Source organism: Loxodonta africana, chromosome 18, assembly GCF_030014295.1.
Source record: "Loxodonta africana isolate mLoxAfr1 chromosome 18, mLoxAfr1.hap2, whole genome shotgun sequence".
Taxonomy (NCBI): domain Eukaryota; kingdom Metazoa; phylum Chordata; class Mammalia; order Proboscidea; family Elephantidae; genus Loxodonta; species Loxodonta africana.
Window position 1 is genome coordinate 48,882,478 of NC_087359.1, and position 22,612 is coordinate 48,905,089.

A 22,612-nucleotide genomic window follows, 5' to 3' on the forward strand; every position below is an offset into this window, starting at 1 on the left:
CTTGTAAGAAAAAAAGACTAAAAGATTTTTGCTTCAGTTGTAGAGAAAGATTAACTCCTTTTGCTCAAATAAAGATTCTTAAAGCACCTTTAAGAATAACTGATGATGGGCACCCAGGCATCTGAAAAGAACAAGGAGTCTATTTTTCTTTGTTCTTGGCTAATTTCTGTTGAGTAAAGAGATTCTGTTCCAAAGAGGAAAAATCTCCTTATCATTCTACTTTATTAATAATGTTCACTGAATTAAGTTGATTTCTTTCTCAGGATAGTCTTAAAAATATTAATTCCTTGAATTTCTGTAGCCTTAAATATCTTTATTATTTTGTATATGGAGTGATTTGCATAATGCGCAATCGTTGTATTTACATAAACAATTGGTGTAATCATACTGCTTTTCTGATTTAAAATAGTGAGAGAGAGAGAGTGTGTGTGTGTGTGTAATCTAGTAGAAAAATGCCATCAGTTCGAAATAATGGCACTGTCTTAGTCTCTTGGTTTAGATAAATATAAGTTTGTAAAACCTTGAAGATTATCTTTAAGGTAAACTGAAAGGAAAATAAGTATACCAGACCTTCTAAATATAACACTTTGTTGTTCTTATCTATATCACTTTATGCAGAAAAACTTTTAAAACAATTTTATAGATTGAAAACTACATAATGCTATGGTAGAATAATGTTCCCACCTTTGCCTGACTTGGAGGATTTATTTATAAAAGTGTGTTGTCTTTAGGATAAAACCTGTACAGGTTTTTTGTTTTACTTTTTACTAGCAGTTGAGTGCAGTCTTGCCTCTCATTAAAGGGGATTTGCTCAAGGGCTGTAAAAGAAAGCATTGTCCTGATTTTACATTTTTAATTCTTGGGTATAGTAATTAAAAAATGATAACTGGCTCATACTATGATAGTATCTATTGCTATTTAATAAACCTAAAACATTCCTATTCATTATGAGTTATCAATTTTTATTATACTGCTTCAGGTGAATTACAGATTTAGTAAGTTGGGGATTGATTGTATAAACTGTCAAAAAGAAATGGAAATATAATTTGTTTTAAAATAAGCTGGTAGGAAAATTGATTTCAGTGTTAATATATTTTTAAACAGTTTTTAACTCAATAAAAACCAGTAGTTCACACTTAATGCAGTAGAAAAATGGAAAGCACCTTTGTTGTAGTAGTTTAGTTGTTAAGAATATTAAATCTTATATAATTGATTTGATTTTCAGAATAATAACAATATTCATGTTTTCTTATCTCTGTACCTTATCCTGTGAGATTAATATAACAATTGTGTAATTGTGGTTCTTTCGATACTGTTTGCAGTATTAATCAGTAAATTTCTTTAACTTTTTATCGTAAAAAATTTCAAACATGCACAAAACCAAGTTAAGTATGCTGAACATCCATAATACCTGTCACCAGGTTTAACAGATAACAGTAGTTTGCTATACTTGTTTCATCTTCTCCTTTTACTATGTCCACCCCCCCGAAAGTATTTTAAAGCAAATACCAGATGTCATTCACTTCTGCACATTTTAATATGTATCTCTAGAAATAAGGATTTTCATATAATCATTATATCATTGTTATATATAAAAATTAACAAATAATATCCTAACGACTACATTTCCCCACATGCCTCAAAAATGTTTATTCAAACCAGGTTACAAATAGTGTCAGAACATTGCATGTAGTTATTAGGTCTCTTAAATCTCTTTTAATCTAAAACAGGCCTTCCCCACCCCTTTTTAAAAATGCCATTGACTTGCTGTTTGTCTTGACAGCATGCATATACTTCTGAAACGATCCCAAAATGAATCCTTTCATTGGAAGTAAACTGTAAAGTGGCAAAATTGCTTTGTAAAATTTAGCTAATAACTGACATTGAGAGCTTGTGTATTTGCATTTGAATGTGTTTATAATGTAATATCTTTTTTAAATGTAGCTTGTTGGTTTAAATCCTTTTAACTTTCTCACAATCCTCAGCAAGTCTTCAGGGAGAAAGTATTATAAAAAACAACATTTTTAGTATTCATTATTATGATAACTTGCTAGGACTATTCTACTATAATATTATTTGTCCAAGAGCTTCTTAAGTAGGAATATATAAATTCTGTTGTGGATTAGAGGAGTGTACTTTTCAACCAGCTTGCTTTTCTGCTCCTATGAAGTTCCTTAAATCCCAGGTCACTTATTCAAGGAGCTTTTCCTCAATGGTTATTCCTTTTTGTCTTTCATATTCTGATCTTTCAGTAAGATAGTTGTGTATTAGAACATTACACTAAGAAGAAGAGAAGAGATTCTGTGATGTGAGGACTGAAAAAAAGATATTCACATATTAGCTAATACCTTTTTATCACAGCAGCTATTTTCATTGGAATTTGAATTAATTAAAGTATGTCCCCTTTCAAAGCAGGAAAAGAATGAGAGTCAAATTTCAGATTGGAACATCTGAGAAAAAATATATATATAGTTAGAGCATTTACATCCTGAGAAAGAAAACCGTCGAAATAAACCAGCCAGCAGAATGCATGTTTTAGCATGGAAAGTGACATGGTGAAATAAAAAGAGCACTGATTTCAGAGTCCTAATTTTTTGTCAGGAGCCCTGGTCGCACAGTGGTTAAGCACTTGGCTACTACCCGAAGGTCGGCGATTCAAAGGCGATTCAAACCCACCAGCCGCCCCATGGGAGAAAGATGGGGCAGTCTGCCTCTGTAAAGATTGTAGCTTTGGAAACCCTATGGGGCAGTTCTACTCTATCCTGTAGGGTCCCTGTGAGTCAGAATTGACTCATTGTCACACAACAACAATACTGTATCATGTCCTGGTATTGTCCCTCAATAACATTATGACATTGAGCACATAATCTATCAGGGGTGCAGTTTTGGATTATTTATATAAATTGCGTATAATAATATCTTCTCTATTTATACCTCAGGGTTGTTGAAAGGTAGGGTGCTGTCTTGCTTTTGGGGTAATGAATGCATAGTTATTGCCACATAACCATTTTTTCCATCTTTAGAGGTGCCTTCATTGGCTTTCTTAAGATCATATGATTTCCTGCCCCGATATTAGTGGAAGAGTAGCACTAGCAAGTTGTGGAAGGAAAGAGATATAGATGTGGTAGGCAAGTATTTCCAAAATAACGAGTTGCTTTATGATAACTTTATTCGTCCCTAGATAATCCAAAGAGAACCCTAAAAATAAAGTGACAAAGTTTTGGCTTATTCTTGAAATGTGGTAAGGGTTTAACTTTAAAGATATGATGATCTATCAGGATTTTACTTGCATCTTTTTCGGGAACAACTTGATGTGATTCTATTAATCATTCATCTTACTCATTATTTGATGAGTAGCTTCACAACTTCAGGTTGTGAGACATTTAATATTATAAACTCTACAAAGAGCCATCTACTCTTCTTCCTTGCACTTCTCATTAATGTTTTGAAATCTTCCTTTTACACAGGACTTTGCCTCCCGGGCTAAACTGGCAGTTCAAAACCTAGTACACAAGGTTGGATTTTTTGGAATTTTGGCCTGTGCTTCAGTAAGTGAATTGTATTAAAAGCGAGAAATTTCAATAAATAGTATGTTGTTATTTTTATTTTAGTACGTTTATATTTTGATCCTGTTTGTTTTTAAAGATATACTGCAAAATGGAATAAAAATTCTGTCACTTTTATTGGGTGTGTAATTTTGTTAACCATTCATCTTACTCATTAAATGAGCTATTTTCTGTTGGATAGGTTCATATCTTGTATATTGACTTTTAAGTATTTCATCACACAATGATAAATTCAGACCTAAACAACTTGATTCAGTAAGAACAAAAGAGAAAAAATCCATCCTTCCTGTGAAGAATTTATAATGAAGTGCGTTTAACCAAATAATAGTGACTTCGTTCTTTCTACAGAGTTATATATGGGTAGTCTTTTTCCTGAGTTTCAACGATTAGTTACAAGGAAGAACTCATATGAAACCTGTTTTAAATGACGTTAACTCCTGGCTGGGCAATGGAAATATCTGTGGCTATGTTAAGGACGTCTTTGGCTACAGAGGACTAAGACGCCATTTGTGTCCAAAACTTAATGTTTTAAATTTCAGATTTGTAAAATGACACTCCTTGTTGAAGAGTCAGTGTTCATCCTGGTCTTTTTCAAATGTAACAAAATAAGTATTTGAGATAGAGCACTTTAATCAAAGCTTTCCTTTTGCAGCCTGAGCACAATTTGCCAGAATAGCTGAGTACCTAGCTGATACTATTTAAGCTGTAATTATAAGTAAAATTCACAAAATTGTTGTCTAGTTGCACGTAGCTCCTTTCTCCATTATGTACCAGAATACGAATATATCTTGAATGTCCCCACCCAGCAAAGCAAATTGCCAAAAAAAGAAAAAAATTGAACCCAAAGTTTTTGATGTGATGTCAGCATTACAGAGAGATTTGAAGACATACATGTGCCTGAATTACTATTTACTGACCTGGGCAATACTAAGAACTTTTTATAATCTGACTTTTTAATGCAGAAGCTCTATTTCATAATATTGATCTCAACTATTTGAGCAAGTTATTGGTGTTTTATAGTGTAATACAGTAGAAAGAGAATGGGCTTTGGAGTCAGGCCAACTTGGGTTCATAAACTAGTTATCTTAATAGCTCTGTAAACTCAATTAAGTAACTCTTTCAGCCACAGTTTTCTCATTTTTAAAATAGAGTAATAAGAGTTTCCTTGCAAAGGCGATGTAAGGATATAAGATAATATATGCAAAATGCCTAATATAGTGCCCAGACTGTAAGTGCTCAAAAACTGCCAACCGTTTGTATTATGATTCATCAGCTTTGTATCAACCACTGTGCTGGGAATCAAGAAATGTGGAAGATATATTCCCTCTCCTCAGGGAGCCTGAGTCCAGTGAGAAAGATAATTAAAATACAGTGATAAGTAAACGGTGCTGTGGGAGCCCAGAAGAATGGAATTGAGCTGAGAGGCGTAATGGGTAATAATGTCCTTAGCTTAGAGGCTAAGAGTAAAGCTCTTTAGACCCACATTGACTGGGTTCAAATCCTGCTGTACTACTTACCTGTGGCAAGTTGATTGACCTACCATCTGTAAAATAGGTGTAATGATACCATATAACATTGTTGCAGGAAGTGAGTTAATGCATGTTATTGTTGTTAGTTGCTGTCCAATCAATCCTATTCATAGCAAATGCATGTAAAGCCCTTAGAAAAGTACCTACAGGTCAAAGCACTCACTGTGCTTTCATTATTCCTGGGCATAATGCAAGTAGTTAGGGAAATTCTCTTACCTTTGATTTATTAAAGCAATTTTTTTTTCCTTTGGCACTCATCTATCTTAACTGCTAAAAATCCAATTTTTATACTAAGTAGTCTTCGTTATATACAGCTAGAGATAATGTTTAACATAAACTGGTGGGTCAGTTTGTCCTATGAAATTTTTAATAATATTTCTACGTATGGTAAAAAGAAGTTTGGTTTATAAGTACTTTTATCATTAACATTTTCAGCTCAGATAAATAAAATACCTAGTTGAGGGAAAATCTCAAAGCAACTGCATGGAACTGTTAAATCTAGTCATCCTTTCTGTGTATTTAGTTAGCATTTGAAGAAGAATAGCATGCACACCTAACAACAGATTCACTGTTTGTGCTCTTCTGAGAGTATCCAACATAGTCTGCGTCGTCCAACATGTTAAAGAATTCCAATTTTGATCTACTGTAATGTATAGATCTTGTATATTTTAAATTCATTTCAGTTCCAATGTAATTTGAGCCTGATGATTAACAAATTTAAATTGTTGTAATTCATAGAGTTGTGAGGGTCACATGAGAAAGTATGAAAAATGGCCTTGCAGATACAAGGCTGTAAATGATATTGTTGTTCCCATGGTTGTAAGAAGACAGATGCAGTTGCATGAAGGATATGAATTTGGATGAGAAAAACAATGAGTTATTGAATCCAAGTGTTACTAACAAAAGAAAACTTGAATTCTAATTTAGGTATGGTGTTGTTTTTAAAAGAACATGTGTGACAAATATTTTTTAAACAACTAGGGTTTTCTTTGAAAGTTTGAAAGTGAAGTTATATAAGTTAATTGTCTTTTAAATAGTTCAGCCAACTGCTGTGGGAAAAAAATAGACAAAGTGCTCCAAAACACCTTGTGGTTTCTTTGCGTTTTATGTGAAATTGTCTTTCACCACCCTTGAAATGTGGGAATGTTTGGAAAAGGTATTTGTAGTGAATCACTTCTTTGTCTGGGACTGCATATTCAAAACATCTGAGTCTGTGTGCTCTCCGATTTCCACACTTGATTTTCTCACGTGGCCCCACAGCCTTGGGCTCTGACAGAAGAAAATGCAAATAATGAATTTTTTTATGTTGAAAAATAAAAGCATATCCACCTATAAATGTGTTCATTGATTTATGAGAATATTTGCTAAAAAGATGTGAGCACCTTCTAGATAATATTCTTACTTCTTTTTAAAGATTTTAGAACCTTTGTACCCACTGAAAATACTCTTAAGACTCTTCTTTCATACCTCACCTTAGAAAACAGCCACCAAATGGTCAAATATCTACTGAATGGGATTAAATTTCTAAAATTCCGATGGATTTATCCAGTTCTAGTGTGATGATAAGAATATGGACATTAACCATAAAAAAGTGGAAGTGCAGCTGTGTTGCTGTGAACAGATTGAACAGTCCCTGAAATGAATTGAGATCCACCTTATAGACACATTAGGATACTCCCCTAACCTCATTCTGAGCAGTCTGATACTGACCAGGGAACTCATGGCTCACTTTGCAATGTTGACAAGGTTTAAATGCCACATACCATTAGACAGTAAACTTAAATTATTATTTTAATTATATATAGAAATTCATTTTAATTATTATTTTATCTGTTTTAGATTCCAAATCCTCTATTTGATCTGGCTGGAATAACATGTGGACACTTTCTTGTACCTTTCTGGACCTTCTTTGGTGCAACCCTGATTGGAAAAGCAATAATTAAAATGCATATCCAGGTAATTATACCCCCTGCATCCCTGCCTGATGATGAAAGACTGAAACATATTTCACTCAGTCATTTCGAAATACCGGCTCTTTGGTTGATAGCTTGCTTAGGTATTAAAGCATGGAACATCATTTGAAGGTTTGTGAGTTCCCTGTCCCTGTTGGAAAATTGGATTCCTTTATTATTTTTCTCCTAGTTTTCTTCCCTTCTTTTTTCTTTTCCTCCTTACTTCCCTTCTTCTCTCCTTCCTTTCTTTCTCTCTTCATTCTATTTTACCTTTTGCGTTGTGAAACTATTTACCCAAGACTTTTACTAAACAAAAATAATGTTCCTATATAGGAAGAGCACACCATTTTAACATACATAGTAAAAAAAAAAAAAGTCTAGTTGCTTTACTGACCACAAGCTGAGAGAATATTGGCTTTCACAAATAATTATTTTATTTCACATACTGTATATAGTATTTCCTCTCATGGCACCAATATCCTTTACTGAAAACCAGCCAGATGTTCGTGTGGGGGAGGATGAGGAAGAAAGGGGTCTCTGAAGGGGCGAGGAGATGTGGGCTGTGGTTAGAGAAGTGAGAATTTGCTGGTCACTGCATCAAAGTCTTGAGGATAACTGTGTATTTGTGTAATAAAGGAGAGAAAAGAGACTAATAACTTAAATGAGGTGAAGTAGATACGTGTTTCCAGGACTGTGATATGAATTGTTTCCTTCTAAGGGGCAAATCTCACTTGAATAAAATAAAATTAATGTGGAAGGAATTTGTTATTAAGCAGTGAGGTTTTCAACAAAGAGAGACATTCATCAAAGGAAAGGCAGGAACAGTGAAGTAATGTCTCTGCCCTGGTATGATTCCCTTCTTAATTAAAAGCACATCTATCCCTAAGTATCTTCTTAATACCTCTGTATCTCCAATTCTTAGAAAAGAATAGAACAGGAAAACTTCAGCTGCTTCTACCTGCCTAGTTTCTAATCTTAGATTTTGGATTTGAAATCAGTTTGTTGAGTCTGTCCTCTACTCTGCCACCATAATTAAAAAAAAAAAAAACCTGTTGCCGTCAAGTGGATTCTGACTCATAGGGACCCCATAGGACGGAGTAGAACTGCTCACCAGGGTTTCCAAGACTATAAATCCTTATAGAAGTAGACTGCCACATCTTTCTCCTGCAAAAATTCAAGGATATGTTTTTCCTCCTCAAGGAATAGATTTCCCCAGATGTAAATTAGATATAGTGTGCAATGAACACAGATTTTTAAATACTGCAGTGCTGTTTGGTAAAGATTTTAAACACATAACATAAGAGTATTCTTCAAATAATAAAATATTGTGAATGATAAATTACTTTGCCATGTATTTGAAGATAATTTTTTTGGAGTCCTTTGAAAGTATTAATGCCTGAGGAACAATAACAAATTTTAATTCCTTTCTTTTATAACGGGGATTTTTCTAGAAATCCATAAACTTTATACATCCTGCTATAAACTGCTTGAATGTAGTAACTTTCTATAAATTGTAGTAAAATTTATTATGTTAAAAGTATCCTATAGTGATAGGGTATTTAACATGTAGGATCTTTCATTTCAGAAGATTCAAAACTAGTAAATTTTTAAATGTTGTCATTAGATTTTTTTCAAGTTATGATAATGCTAAATTTTTGTGTGTGTGTGTAATGCTTCATGTTTTAAATCACTTAGTATATGCCATATGATTTAATTCTTATAATCCTGAGATAAAGGAATTACTACACCCACTTTGTAACTGTCACTCTTAAAGGTTAATATGTAATTTGCCTACAAGAGTAGGTAGGAGTCCCTGGGTGGTGCAGACAGTTAATGTTCTCCACAGCTAACTGAAAGGTTGGCAGTTCAAGTCCACCCAGAGGTGCCTCAGAGGAAAATGCCGGTGATCTACTTCCGAAAAATCAGCCATTGAAAAATCTATGGAGCACAGTGTTACTGTAACACATGTGGGATCATTATGACTTGGAATTGACTCTACAGCAACTGTTAGAAACAGAGAATAGTTAACAGCTGGAACTTGAACCCAAGTCATTTTGGCTCAAGTTCAGTGTTCTTTCCATTCTTTTGTTTTGTTTTCTTAACTATGAGTTATTTATGTGCTTAAGGATACTAATTTGTTTAATGCCTGTTATTTATCAGAACTGGTGCTAGGTAATTTGCATTTTTTTATCTTCCTGTCAGAATAATCCTGTGAGGTTGATTATCATTCACATTTCATAGGTGAGGGAACTGAGTGTTAGAGAGGTAAAATAAAATACTTGCCTAAGGCCCTGGAATTCACACCAAACTCTATAAAGCCGATGTTCTTTCTTTGTGTCCATAAGGAAGGAAAAAAAAAGAGCTAAAATCCATTTCTGTCACTAAAAGGAAAGAATCTAAGTTCCTTCACAAAACTGAGACCATGGGGTATGTGTGCTTTGTTCCATTGTATCATAGTGACATACTTTCTAAAGGCATGTCACTTGATGTACATCCAGATGTAGCTTAGGGCAACAAACATTTCTCATTCCTTGGGTAAGCAATTTTAGTCAGTAATATAAACATTTAACTATTTCTGGAATAATAGTGGGAGAGAAACCTCAAACATAAGTTTTTCTGAACTCTAATAAGCCTATTTTCTTCTGGTTCTCTTTCTTCCCTTTTTCGTCTACAGATAACCGTCCTTGTTTTCTCGCTATCTGTTAAAGTTCCCCTAAAAATTTCAAATCAGCCCACATAGTTATGTTACGTAGGGATTTTCCCTTCTACTTGATCCACTGGACAGGTTCATATCTTCTGCCTGTAGAAGGACCCTTGAAGACATTACCTCTTTTCCAAATAATATAAAGAGATTCATAGTACTTTGCATACCACCTCATGCTTATTTCTTCCTCCCTACTATTATTACCCTTCTATCTGCCACCAGACATGTGCGTACATACACACACACACACAGGAGAGTATAAGCTTCTTGAGGGAAGGGGTTTTTGTCTTTTGGTTAACTAAGAATGGAATAATGTCTGACACATAGCTGCTGCTGTTCGTTGCCATCAGTTTGATTCCAAGTCACGACCACCCCATGTGTGCAGAGTAGAAATGCTCCGTAGGGTTTTCAAGTCTGTGACCTTTTGGAAGCAGATCACCAGCCATGTCTTCCGAGGCACCTCTGGGTAAGTTTGACTCACCAACCTTTGAGCTAGTAGTTGAACACTTAACCATTTGTACCACCCAGTAAATATTTATTAAATGGATAAATATTTTTTAAATATTTAATAAATATTTATTAAATGAATCAGTGTAAGATTCTTCTTTCCAGTGAAGAGTCTTTCCATATAGTTAGTTTCTTCTTTGTTAATCCTGGCACCCTTAATTCCCAGCACCCGTATTTCTTTTCCTTCCTCCTCAACCCTCTCCCTTGTTTCTTCTATGCAGGTGGCCAAGTGGGCTTTGCCTTTTGTTTATTTGATACAATCTCCATTCAGACCTGCAGCCTGAAAGGCTCTGGGACATATGTTCTTCAATGTCTGGCATATTTGGCCTTGCCTAGCACAGTGAATTTTCAAGCTGTTACATATAAAAGAAAATCTTGTTTTGTTTTTGAGCAATGAAATTGTGCAATTATCTAGGCATTGGCTTATTTTGAGTGGTAGGAAATGATGGCAAACTCATGGTGGCGAAATCCCTGAGAGACAAAAACATCAGCTCTGTTTATTAGTTAAAGGCTTATAGCTCCACGTAACTGGCCTTTAATATGGATACTGGAAGGACCCCATGTGTTAATGCTTTTCTCCCTAAATGATCTGTATTTAGTTCATAATTATCTTGTTAGCTTCATAATCTTCATATACCACTTATCATAATTTATAAAATCATCATCCTTTTTATATCTATTTGGTATATTCATGTGCTTACTTTTTCCTTGAGATAGCTGATTGTCCTTTTTAAATTAAAAGGTACATAAAAAACACCAAAAATTGCTGTGAACTTTTTTATTCAGCCTTAGTTCCTTGTGTACATCCATCATGCCAATATTGCTGTTGAGATTAGGACAGTGCTTAAGAAACTGCCCTAATCACTTTTCTGAGATTCCTAATGGGTGTATATAAAGAGGACTATTCCTATTTATTTCCTTCCTCTCCCCTTTGGTTACATAGGCTAATGTAATTGTTTAATAAACAATAATAAAGCAGTAAAGTGTTGGTTATCAGGAATTTGGAGAGAAAACCCAGAATTATTCATATTTAATCAGAAAATTTTTACCATCCTTTAAAGCTAAACTTCAATCACTGTCTTGAGTTTTTTATTCATACAATTAAATGTGACCTCACCTTTCTCTGAGCCTGTATAACATGTTGTTTTTACCACTAATGACATTTACAATTTTATATTTTTATAAGTATTTTTTGTACTTACTATCGTTCAACAATTTGTAGAAAAGTTTGTAAACATCTTCAGGGCATTAAAGAAGTCTTTCTCATCTTTGGTTTCCCTGAAGACCCTTAACAATGCCTTATATTATCCATTAAAAAAAAAAATTTTTTTTTTTTTTTATTATCCATAAAATCCATAGTAAGTACTTAATATAACATTTGTTGAATTCAGTTGGGAACATTTGCCATTTTTCTTTTTTTCTAAAGATATCTCTACTTGTGGGTAAAGAAGGTATCAACATCTTTAATGAGTGGAGAGTACTTTGTTAACGAATTCCCTAATGCAGTTCATGTGGCGTGAACTGTTAAGGGGCTTGGCTGCTAACTGAAACGTTGGCTGTTCAAGTCCATCCAGAGGTGCCTCAGAAGAAAGCCCTGGCAGTCTATTTCCAAAAAATCAGCCATTCTTCTGTGACACACATGGGGTTGCCATGAGTCAGAACCAACTCCATGGCAACCGGTTTTCATTTTTTTACTTTGTTACCACCAAACTGAAAATATCCCACATCTGATAGGTAGCATCCGTCCTAACTCTGGGTTTGGGAATGGAACTTTCAGACTACTTCTATAAAAGCCATCTATGAACAACTTACAGTCTTTTCAAGATCCTCTGGATTAGATTTGGCCCAGATCCCTGTCACCAGGGTGATCAGCTTTAATTTCAGCAGTGGGGAGCTAGCTATATGGGAACCCCATGACCCATGACGTTAGTTGTATACACCATTCCCAGATACAGTGAACATGTGGAATGTCCACCATTCCCTCCCAGTTTTGGGTTTCATGAGTCATATTTTCCCTCAGACATGGTTATGTATCCTACCAAAACTGGAACTATGCTTAGGAAAAAACATCTATAACCCTTTGGTGACCCAATTGTTTTCTGCTTTGAATTTTTGTTGATACCATGTGTTTTCACTAATGGAAGGCATGCTGATTAAAGAACCAATTTAGAATTTTTGTTACGAGTTGTGGATTTGATCCCCATTATCTGGGATCACATATGTTCCAGCAGACCCTAGACATAGTAAATCCTGCCAATATGAGTCAATGATAAAATAGTTGGGTTTTTTTTTGTTCTTGAAAATTTGCAGAACATGAAGGCACTTGACAATGACTGCACATACATTTTATTCAAGTTTCCTTCTTCTTAACCTTTTATTGTTTTTTCATGAAAATTTTTAAGACATGGTACAACGCATTTTTTCTTACTGCAAAAGCAGTACTTAAACAATTCAAAAAAGGAGAACCAAGGGATTTTTTTTATCTCAGAAAAAGTACCGCTACAATGCATTCTTCATTACTACAGAAGCAGTATTTACAGGCTAAATAAATAAAACTAAAGGAATTTGAATCTCAGGAAAATTACCACTACAGTTTATTTTTCAGAAACCCTGGCGGCACAGTGGTTAAGAGAAACGGCTGCTAAGCCACAAGGCTGGCAGTTCAAACCCACCAGGCACTCCTTGGAAACCCTATGCGGCAGTTCTACTCTGTCCTGTAGGGCCGCCGTGAGTTGGAATCGACTGGATGGCAGCAGGTTTATTTTTTTTTTTCATTTTAAAGAAAGCAGTAGTAACAGCTAAGAAGCAGAAACAGCTGTCCTGGAATACTGCAGAACTGCTCGCAGTGGTGCATTCCACCTGCTACACATGGAAGCAATGACTGGGTCCTAAGATTAAATGCCAGATAGGAACAACTTATAGGAGTTGGAAACTACCACTGCAATACATTATTCCTTATTGCAAAGGCATTATTTACTGTTCAGAAGCTAAAAAAGCAGGGAGCCAGTAATACCTGCAAGCAGTGAGTGGCGTTGTGGAGAAAATAGCCACTGTTACTGAATGAAGACTAAGAATAGCTTATTCTCATGATAAGTACATTCTCAAGAGAACATAATAACTGGGAAACTTGATAAGGAGGCTTTTCTCACAGAAATAAAGGCAAACCCGTCAAAAGGTTAAAAAATTTACACATTCAGGAGGCATTACCTAAGACAACACTCAATCTACACAAAATGAGGCTCCAACTCAGGGGTCTTGAGTTGCACGCATTTCAAAAGGTTCCCACTTTGAGGCTAAAAACATTAAAATTGGGCTACCTCCTTCCCAAAGAACTCCAGAGGTATAAAAAGTGGTTGGTATACTTTACATCCCACGTGTTGCCGAAGGGTTAAAATACAAAAGTAGGTAGCATCTATGACTCAAATAATGCATTTTATTTTATGCTTTAATAATGTTTTAAAATTGTGATAGAGTTCCAAAAAAAAACCGAAAACAAATCTATTACTGTCTAGTCGATTCCAACTCATAGCAGCCCTATAGGACAGAGTAGAACTTCCCCATAGGGTTTCCAAGGTAAGACATCACTTTTTTTGACTGTTTATAGAATTGCTAATGTATAACATTTATTTTAACTGGGGTTTTCCTTCTTACAGAAAATCTTCGTTATAGTAACATTCAGCAAACACATAGTGGAGCAGATGGTGGCTTTCATAGGGTGAGTAATTCTTTAAAGGACTAATAATATAATATCACTGTTTGAATAGGAAGAAATGTGAAGACTGAACCGTAATAAATTTTCACGATAGCTTTTTATTTCTTGAAAAGCAAAAATCTTTTCCCTTGTTATTAGTTAAGTTGAAGAAGTTCCTTCTTGCTCTGTAGCAGGGAAGGATGAAGCTCGGGTTATCCCTGTGTAATTTTAAGCCGAACATGTATCAAACCGTATAATTCTTGATTTAAAAGAACCTTTGAGGTTTGAATCTGTAGCTCCTTCAAAGAAATTAAGAAATTTTCTTTCTTTAAAAGACATGTGTATCATTATAGTTTAATGTTGCTTAAGTACAATGCTGTGACTGTTGACCAAAATTGGATGCCAGGTACATATTTGCATTTGATTTAAATATAAATCTTACTTTAAATTTTAATATTTAATGAAATATTACATAATGTACAAATATCTTGGGATGGGATGATAAGGTGGTATAATATTACCAAAATTTTTTTATGTCAGTTATGAACCCAATGTTTTACGAGAGAAAATTAGTCCATTTTAAAAGGCTAAACTATTCAAAGCTTTTATTTTCCACTGTTTAGTTTTAAGAAGTGAATAAGACCAGTTTTAGCATATGTTTTAAATGGTAATGTCAACAAAGTGTGGAGTTTACTTTGATAAAACAGTAAAGAAAAGACCCATTTTGTTTGGTTAATCAAATTAACTTTCAACTGGAGTGTGAAAAGTGTCAGTTATTAAATTGAAATAAACCATTTTTTTTACTTTTGTTTTTTTAATCTTTCACATATGATACTCCTATTCTAAGTTTCGAGAAGAGAGGTTTACTTTTCATTTAGGTAGTATACTTACCCAATGGTGAAAAATGTTGAGATGCCCTTTGTTTAATTTTCACCTGGATCTTTATCTTCTTAAAAGAGCTTGTAGAACAAAACTGAAAATTTTTTGCTATTTAAAAAATTGCCATTTGGTGGTGAATTCATGGGTATTGGTTTTATTCTTCTTCTTTAAACCATACATTAACTATTATACTCATTCTTTTCTATATATGATATCTTGCAATAAAATAGTTTATAATAATAATTTTTTCTATTTAGGCTTTAGATTCACAACTGAAAAACATACTCTTGAGAATGTACTAAGTGGAGCCAGCCATTGGCTTCATTGCTTCCTAAGCTGCTGATTGTAAATGTGGATCATAACTTGTGCATTAAAATTTAATTACTCCAGTTTGGGATTATTTTTTTAAAGCTGTTTTCCAGCTTATTTATTGAATACAATTTGCCTCAAAATCATTGGAAGACAGGGGTGTACCAAAATAAGACTGAAATAATTTGCTTCCTGAATCCTTACAAATGAAGTGCTTTATAAGCTACTGTGTGTGACATTCAAAGAAGAGGAAGGAATATTCTTGCCACTTTTTTAATACAAGGAAGGCATCTGTTCTTAGAGATTATTGCTCCACCTTGAGAGAGAACTCTGAATAAAGGACACATAGCTAGCTACTACACAAACCACAACATTGGTGGAATGGCAGTGCATGTAGCACTGTGCATTCTTCCCTTTTCCTTTCTCCGTAATGAACATTTATAAACAGAGGGGGTTTTTTTGGCTATGTCTACGTCATTACTGCTACTACCTTCTGTTTTTCTAGCCTTTGGGAGTTTCTACAAAGCTATATCACCTAGCTACCCAACTCATCCACCCACATCCAGCTTCACTCCCCTCCAACCTGATCCCTCTTAGAACAATCATAGTAACCTTTTTGAAATTTTAATCTAAGCGTGTCACCACAGTGTCCTCATCAACCAGCTCTTCCTCTTCTTGAAAACCTTCTATTGTTTCCCATCATTCCTAAGATAAAACCAGAACTCCTTAACATGATCTAGAAGGCCCTGTACGGTCTGGCTCTAAACACTTTGACCATGTTTTGAATCTCCCACCACTGATCTTTGCTCATGCTTTTCCCTTTGCCTGGAACAGGATTTCTCAACCTTGGCACTACAGACATTTTAGGCCAAATAATTCTGTCTTGTGGGGAGTTGCCCTGTGCATTGTAAGATATGTAGTATCATCCCTGTTTTCTACCCATTAGATGCCAATAGTACCTCCCCAGTTGTGAGAGTCAATTATGTATTCAGACACTGGCAGATATCTCCTGGAGTGGGGGAATCCCTCTCCCCCTTGAGAACAACTAGTTTATGTAAGGTCCTTTAGATTTCAGCTATTGTATCCTCAGAAAGCCTTTCATAACAAGGCCCAATGCTGCTTTTGCATGTACCAGGGACCTAATGCACATACTCCATGCATTTACAGTTGTGTTTTTATGTTTATGTCTGTGGGTGTATGATTATTGTCTTTCCACCACTAACTGTAAGCTTCTTAACAATAGGGACCACATCTATTTTTGTTCACTGTTATGTTCACAGCATCTGGCATCATGACTGACACATAGCAGGTGCTCAATAAATAATCTGCTGAATAAGTGAACACATCCTTTGGAATAAATGACCAAATAAAGATCTGGCCAATAAAAATTAGGAAATCATTTGTATAGCCCAGCTTCTTCTCTTTCCCCAGCCTTTGGAGTTTCTAAGAAGTTATATTATTTATCTACAATAAATAGAAACAAAAGTGCCTGTATGCTTAGGCCATAGTTAAGTTAGAATTTCTTTTTTTTTTTTTTTTAATTGGTAGTTCCTTCCTTTTATTAACTCCTATTGCATAGCCCCAGCACTGCTTACATCTGCCTGTCAGTTTGTCATACTGTGGGGTCTTGTGTGTTCCTGTGATGCTGAAAGCCATGCCACCAGTATTCAAATACCAGCAGGGTCACCCATGGCAGATAGGTTTCAGTTGAGCTTCCAGACTAAGACAGACTAGGAAGAAGGACGCGGTGGTCTACTTCTGAAAAGAATTACCTAGTGAAAACCTTACGAATAGCAGCAAAATGTTGTCTGATATAGTGCCAAAGATGAGCCTGTCAGGTTGGGAGGCACTGAAAATACAACTGGGGAAGAGCTGCCTCCTCAAAGTAAAGTTGACCTTAATGATGTAGATGGAGTCCAGGTTCCAGGACCTTCATTTGCTGACGTGGCACAACTCAAAATGAGAAGAAACAGCTGCAAACATCCATTAATAATTGGAACCTGGAATGTACAAAGTATGACTCTAGGGAAATTGGAAATCATCAAAAGTGGTCATTTTGAATCGGAAAATCATATGGCCTACTATCCCAGCAACAACAATTTGAAGAGGAATGGCGTTGCAGTTATCATCAAAAAGAACACGATCTATCCTGAAGTACAGTGCTATCAGTGATAGGATAATACTCATATGCCTACAAGGAAGACCAGTTAATACGACTATTATTCAAATTTATGTACCAGCCACTAAGGCCAAAGATGAAGAAACTGAAGATTTTTACCAACTTCTGCAGTCTGAAATTGATCCAGCATGCAATCAGGATGCACTGGTAATTACTGGTGATTGGAATACAAAAGTTGGAAACAAAGAAGGATCAGTAGTTGGAAAATGTGGCCTCGGTGACAAACAATGCTGGACATCGAATGATTGAATTTTGCAAGACCAATGACTTCTTAATTGCAAATACCTTTTTTCACCAAAATAAATGGTGACTATACACCTGGACCTCACTAGATGGAATACACAGGAATCACACTGATTACATTTGTGGAAAGGGATGATGGAAAAGCTCAATATCAATCAGTCAGAACAAGGCCACGGGCCGAATGCAGATCAGACCATCAATTACTCTTAGGCAAGTTCAAGTTGAAACTGAAGAAAATTAGAACAAGTCCACGAGAGCCAAAGTACGACCTTGAGTATATCCCACCTGAATTTAGAGACCATCTCAAGAATAGATTTGACACATTGAACACTAATGACCAAAGACCAGAGGAGTTGTGCAATGACATCGAGGACATCATCCTTGAAGAAAGCAAGAGGTCATTAAAAAGACAGGAGAGAAAGAAAAGACCTAAATGGATGTGAGAAGAGACTCTGAAACTTGCTCTTGAATGTCGAGTAGCTAAAGGGAAAGGAAAAAATGATGAAGTAAAAGAGCTGAACAGAAGATTTCAAAGGGCGGCTCAAGAAGACAAAGTAAAGTATTATGATGAGACGTGCAAAGACCTGGAGATGGAAAGCCAAAAGGGAAAAGCGTGCTCAGCATTTCCCAAGCCAAAGAACTGAAGAAAAAATTCAAGCCTCGAGTTGCAATGCTGAAGAATTCCAGGGGGAAAATATTAAACAACACAGGAAGCATAAAAAGAAGATGGAAGGAATACACAGTCACTATACCAAAAAGAATTGGTCAACATCTGGCCATTTCAGGAGGTAACACATGATCAGGAACCGATGGTACTGAAGGAAGAAGTTCAAGGTTCACTGAAGGCATTGGTGAAAAACAAGGCTCCAGGAATTGACAGAATACCAGTTGAGGTATTTCAACAAATAGATGTAGTACTGGAAGTGCTCGCTCACCTATGCCAAAAAATTTGGAAGAAAGAGAGCTACCTGGCCAACCGACAGGAAGAAATCCATATTCATGCCTATTCCTAAGAAAGGTGATCCAACCAAGTATAGAAATTATCGAACAATATCATTAATACAACATGAAAGCAAAATTTTGCTGAAGATCATTCAAAAGCATCTGCAGCAGTATGAAGAAGACGAGGAACCAGGGATACATTGCTGATGTTGGATGGGTGCTGGCTGAAAGCAGAGAATACCAGACGGATGTTTAACTGTGTTTTGAGTATGCGAAGGCATTCGACTGTGTGGATCATAACAATTTATGGATAACATTGCAAAGAATGGGAATTCCGGAACATTTAATTGTGCTCATGAGGAATCTGTACATGGTTCAAGAGGCAGTCGTGTTACTGCAATTTCACAAGTTAGAGCTGCCTGCCACAAACAGCCAATTCTTGAGACAGGTGAGATGGGTAGCAAGAGCTTTATTATACATACCTGTATATGGAGACAGAGGGGAATGATCTCCTCCTAAAGTAGTCTGTCTTATTGGACTAGTAAGTCAACTCGGGTTTTTAAGGCAAAAGGGGCCATAAGTTTTAGGGACCTGTGGAACGTGCACTCTCTTCTGTTTGGTTTCAGTGGTCATATCTCAAACATGTTGATCTTTTCCTGCCATTATTCCATCAGCTCAGGGGGTGGCTGGCACCATCCTTCGTCTTATTGGATGGGCTTAGATGGTGGCGTAGTGGTTAAGTGCTATGGCTGCTAACCAAAGGGTCGGCAGTTCGATCCTCCAGGCGCTCCTTGGAAACTCTATGGGGCAGTTCTACTCTGTCCTATAGGGTCGCTATGAGTCAGAATCGACTCGACGGCACTGAGTTGAGTTTTAGATCAATATCACTTGTTTTCCACAGTCCTAGAGGAAGCATTGGTTAACATTTAACCATTTGGGGGAGCTGACATCAGGATCTTCCTTGGAGGCAGGGATGGGCTTGAAAAGAGAGAAAGAAGAAAGAAGGAAAAAAAAATTGGGCCAGGTACTGTTCAAGATATGGATGAACAGCCTATTTCAGTCGTTGAAACAGAACAAAGGGGGTACTGCATGGTTTAAAGCCAGGAAAGGTGTGCGTCAGGGTTGTATCCTCTCACCGTACCTATTCAGTCTGTATACTGAGCAGATAATCTGAGAAGCTGGACTGTATGAAGAAGAATGGGGTATCAGGATTGGAGGGAGGTTTATTAACAATCTGCGTTATACAGATAACACAACCTTGCTTGCTGAAAATGAAGCACTTACTGATGAAGATCAAAGACCACAGCCTTCAGTATGGGTTATACCTCAACATAAAGAAAACAAAAATCCTCACAACTAGACCAATAAGCAACATCTTGATAAACAGAGAAAAGATTGAGGTTGTCAAGGATTTCATTTTACTTGGATCTACAAATCAGTACTCAAGGAGCCAGCAGTCAAGAAATCAAAAGACGCATTGCATTGGGAAAATCTGCTGCAAAAGACCTCTTTAAAGTATTGAAATGCAAAGATGTCACCTTGAGGACTAAAGTGTGCCTGACTGAAGCCATGGTGTTTTCAATCACCTAATATGCATGCGTAACCTGGACAATGAATAAGGAAGACCAAAGAAGAATTGATGCCTTAGAATTGTGGTGTTGGCGAAGAACATTGAATATACCATGGACTGCCAAAAGAACAAATAAATCTGTCTTGGAAGAAGTACAACCAGAATGCTTCTTAGAAGCAAGGGTGGCGAGACTATGTCTCACAAACTTTGGACATGTTGTCAGGAGGGATCAGTCACTGGAGAAGGACATCATGCTTGGTAAAGGAGAGGGTCAGCAAAAAAGAAGACCCTCAAGAAGATGAATTGACACAGTGGCTGCAACAATGGGCTCAAGTGTAGCAACATTTGTGAGAATGGCACAAGACCAAGCAGTGTTTTGTTCTGTCATACACAGGGTTGCTGTGAGTCGGAACTGACTCGACGGCACCTAACAAGTTCCTTCCCCTTATTAACTCCTATTGCACAGCCCTAGCACTACCTATAGGCATTACCTCATCAACTTCTTTTCTAGATAACATATTAAACAATATAAATTATCAGACTTGGCAGATAATATTAATTCTTTACTATCAAGTGCTAAATGGTATCTTTTTAATCTTTCTCAGTCATAACATTCTCTTTTAATCAGATACCCCATTTGAGCTGGACATGATTTGTTTTCCTATGTTTGAAGTAGAAAATGCTTTTAAATAAAAGTGTTCAAATAATATGTAAGACTCACCAAACCTAGACTGAAGATTAAGTTAAACAAAAAGGAGTTTTTAGTAGACCTAAATTTATGAATTCATATAATAATAGATTAGCAATTATTTCAGAAAAGGGAAGGAGAACAGTCAGATCAACTCACTAGACCCATTGATGAGTTGAACTGAAAGCACTGCCTGTAACTTGCTGTACACACATTCTCCCTTGATTGTTAGTTCTCCCATTCACACTATTAAAACTGCTAAATGGTATAGCAGTTATCAAACTAAACTACTGAAGTTTGGAATACAATGTTTTGAAGAATATTTGAAACTTTGTACCCATAAGGGAGTGGTGAGTTGCCATGGTAGAGAAAAAATTCAAAAGACAAGCAAGAAAAAAATCAGCAACAGTTCAAATTAAAAATAAAATTACAGTAAACCCTGTGAAAGCCGAACCTGTGTAAGGCGGAAACCTATCAAAGAAGAAAATTCAAGTATTTTCCACTAAAATGGGCGATAGAAAAGTGGTAAGACTTCACCCTGTCAAAGGCAGAAAACTTTGAAACAGTATGTATTGAGAGCCGCCTTTGAGTCAAGAAGCATTGTACTGAATGCTGAAATCCCTTGAAGCTTGTTTCCAAGTTTCTGCTCCCAGTTGTCTTTAAGTAGCATTTCTTCTTTAGTTCAGGAGGCCACTAACAATCTTTCCAACTTCCAGTCATAATGTGAAATTGTCCTGTAACCAAATATTTTACAGTTTAGTTGAAAGGCACTCATATCAGAGAGTTAACATTCCAGTGCATGTGGATTTTTAAATGCCTTTTGTCTCAAGTTTGATAATGCCTGTCTTCTCAAAGTTTTATTTTCCAGAGTTTCTACTGACTGCTAGGTATTTCTTCTGTGTGCTCTCAGATAAGATTAAGAGAAGGGCCACCTCTCCTCAAAATACTCATTTTACTATACTCTCAGGTCAGTAAAATGTCTTTAACCAGGACAAAGCCTTTTATCAAATATTATACAAATAATTCTTGAGGATACTATTTTTGTCAAATATAGTGGGCACTTTGCATATATTTATTACTCCTCTTCTAATTGGAGCCCTGTATAATGGATATTTTTTCCTGATTTTACTGATAAGGAAATAGGCTTAGAGAGGTTATATATAACTTGCTTACCTTTGCTTAAAACCCATTGTTGTCGAGTAGATACTGACTCATAGTGACCCTATAGTACGTAGTAGAACTGCCCATAGGGTTTCCAAGGAGCAGCTGATGGATTCGAACTGCCCACCTTTCGGTTAGCAGCCATAGCTCTTAACCACTGTGCCACCAGGGCTCCTACCTCTGCTTAGAGGTTATGAATAACTTGTTTAATAAAGTTGAAAACCAATATGCAGTGAAGCTAGGATTCAAAACCCAGATCTATATGACTCTAAACCCCATGCTCTTTCCACAAGACCAGCGTGACTTAAAAAAAAAAAAAAATTTTTTTTTTTTTTTTTCGTTATAAGCACCCGTAATCCACTAAAAATTCAGGATCTTGACAGTAACCCACATCAAATAATATTCCCCCAAATCCCAACCACCTTTCTCCCTTCATACAAGGTTATCATCTGAACCCCATATTCATCTTTCTCTTGATTGTCTTCTGTGGTTTTATTGCTTCTGTATGTATTTCTAAAAAGTATATAATTTTTTATTTTAGTTGTGCTAACTTTATTCTAAAAAATATACTGTATGTAATCTTTTGGGTCTTTTCACTTATTTTGTTAATATTGTAGTGTGTCACCGCACTATACATTTTGATTGCTATATATTATTCCACTGGGTAATTATACCATGATTTATTCATCCAT

At 35.9% G+C, this 22,612-nt stretch overlaps 1 protein-coding gene across 6 annotated transcripts in view; it reads left to right on the forward strand.

The window, feature by feature from the left end:
• VMP1 (vacuole membrane protein 1) overlaps nucleotides 1-22,612 on the forward strand; it is a 123,092-nt gene that overhangs the window by 85,790 nt on the left and 14,690 nt on the right. For 5 of the 6 annotated variants that reach the window (XM_003414579.4, XM_023553526.2, XM_064271311.1 and 2 more), the window contains 3 exons: nucleotides 3,468-3,548; nucleotides 6,935-7,051; nucleotides 13,912-13,973. In XM_003414579.4, the coding sequence (XP_003414627.1) occupies nucleotides 3,468-3,548; nucleotides 6,935-7,051; nucleotides 13,912-13,973 (260 nt within the window). The remainder of the gene's footprint in view (nucleotides 1-3,467; nucleotides 3,549-6,934; nucleotides 7,052-13,911; nucleotides 13,974-22,612) is intronic. The other variant, XM_064271310.1, reaches the window with a different exon arrangement.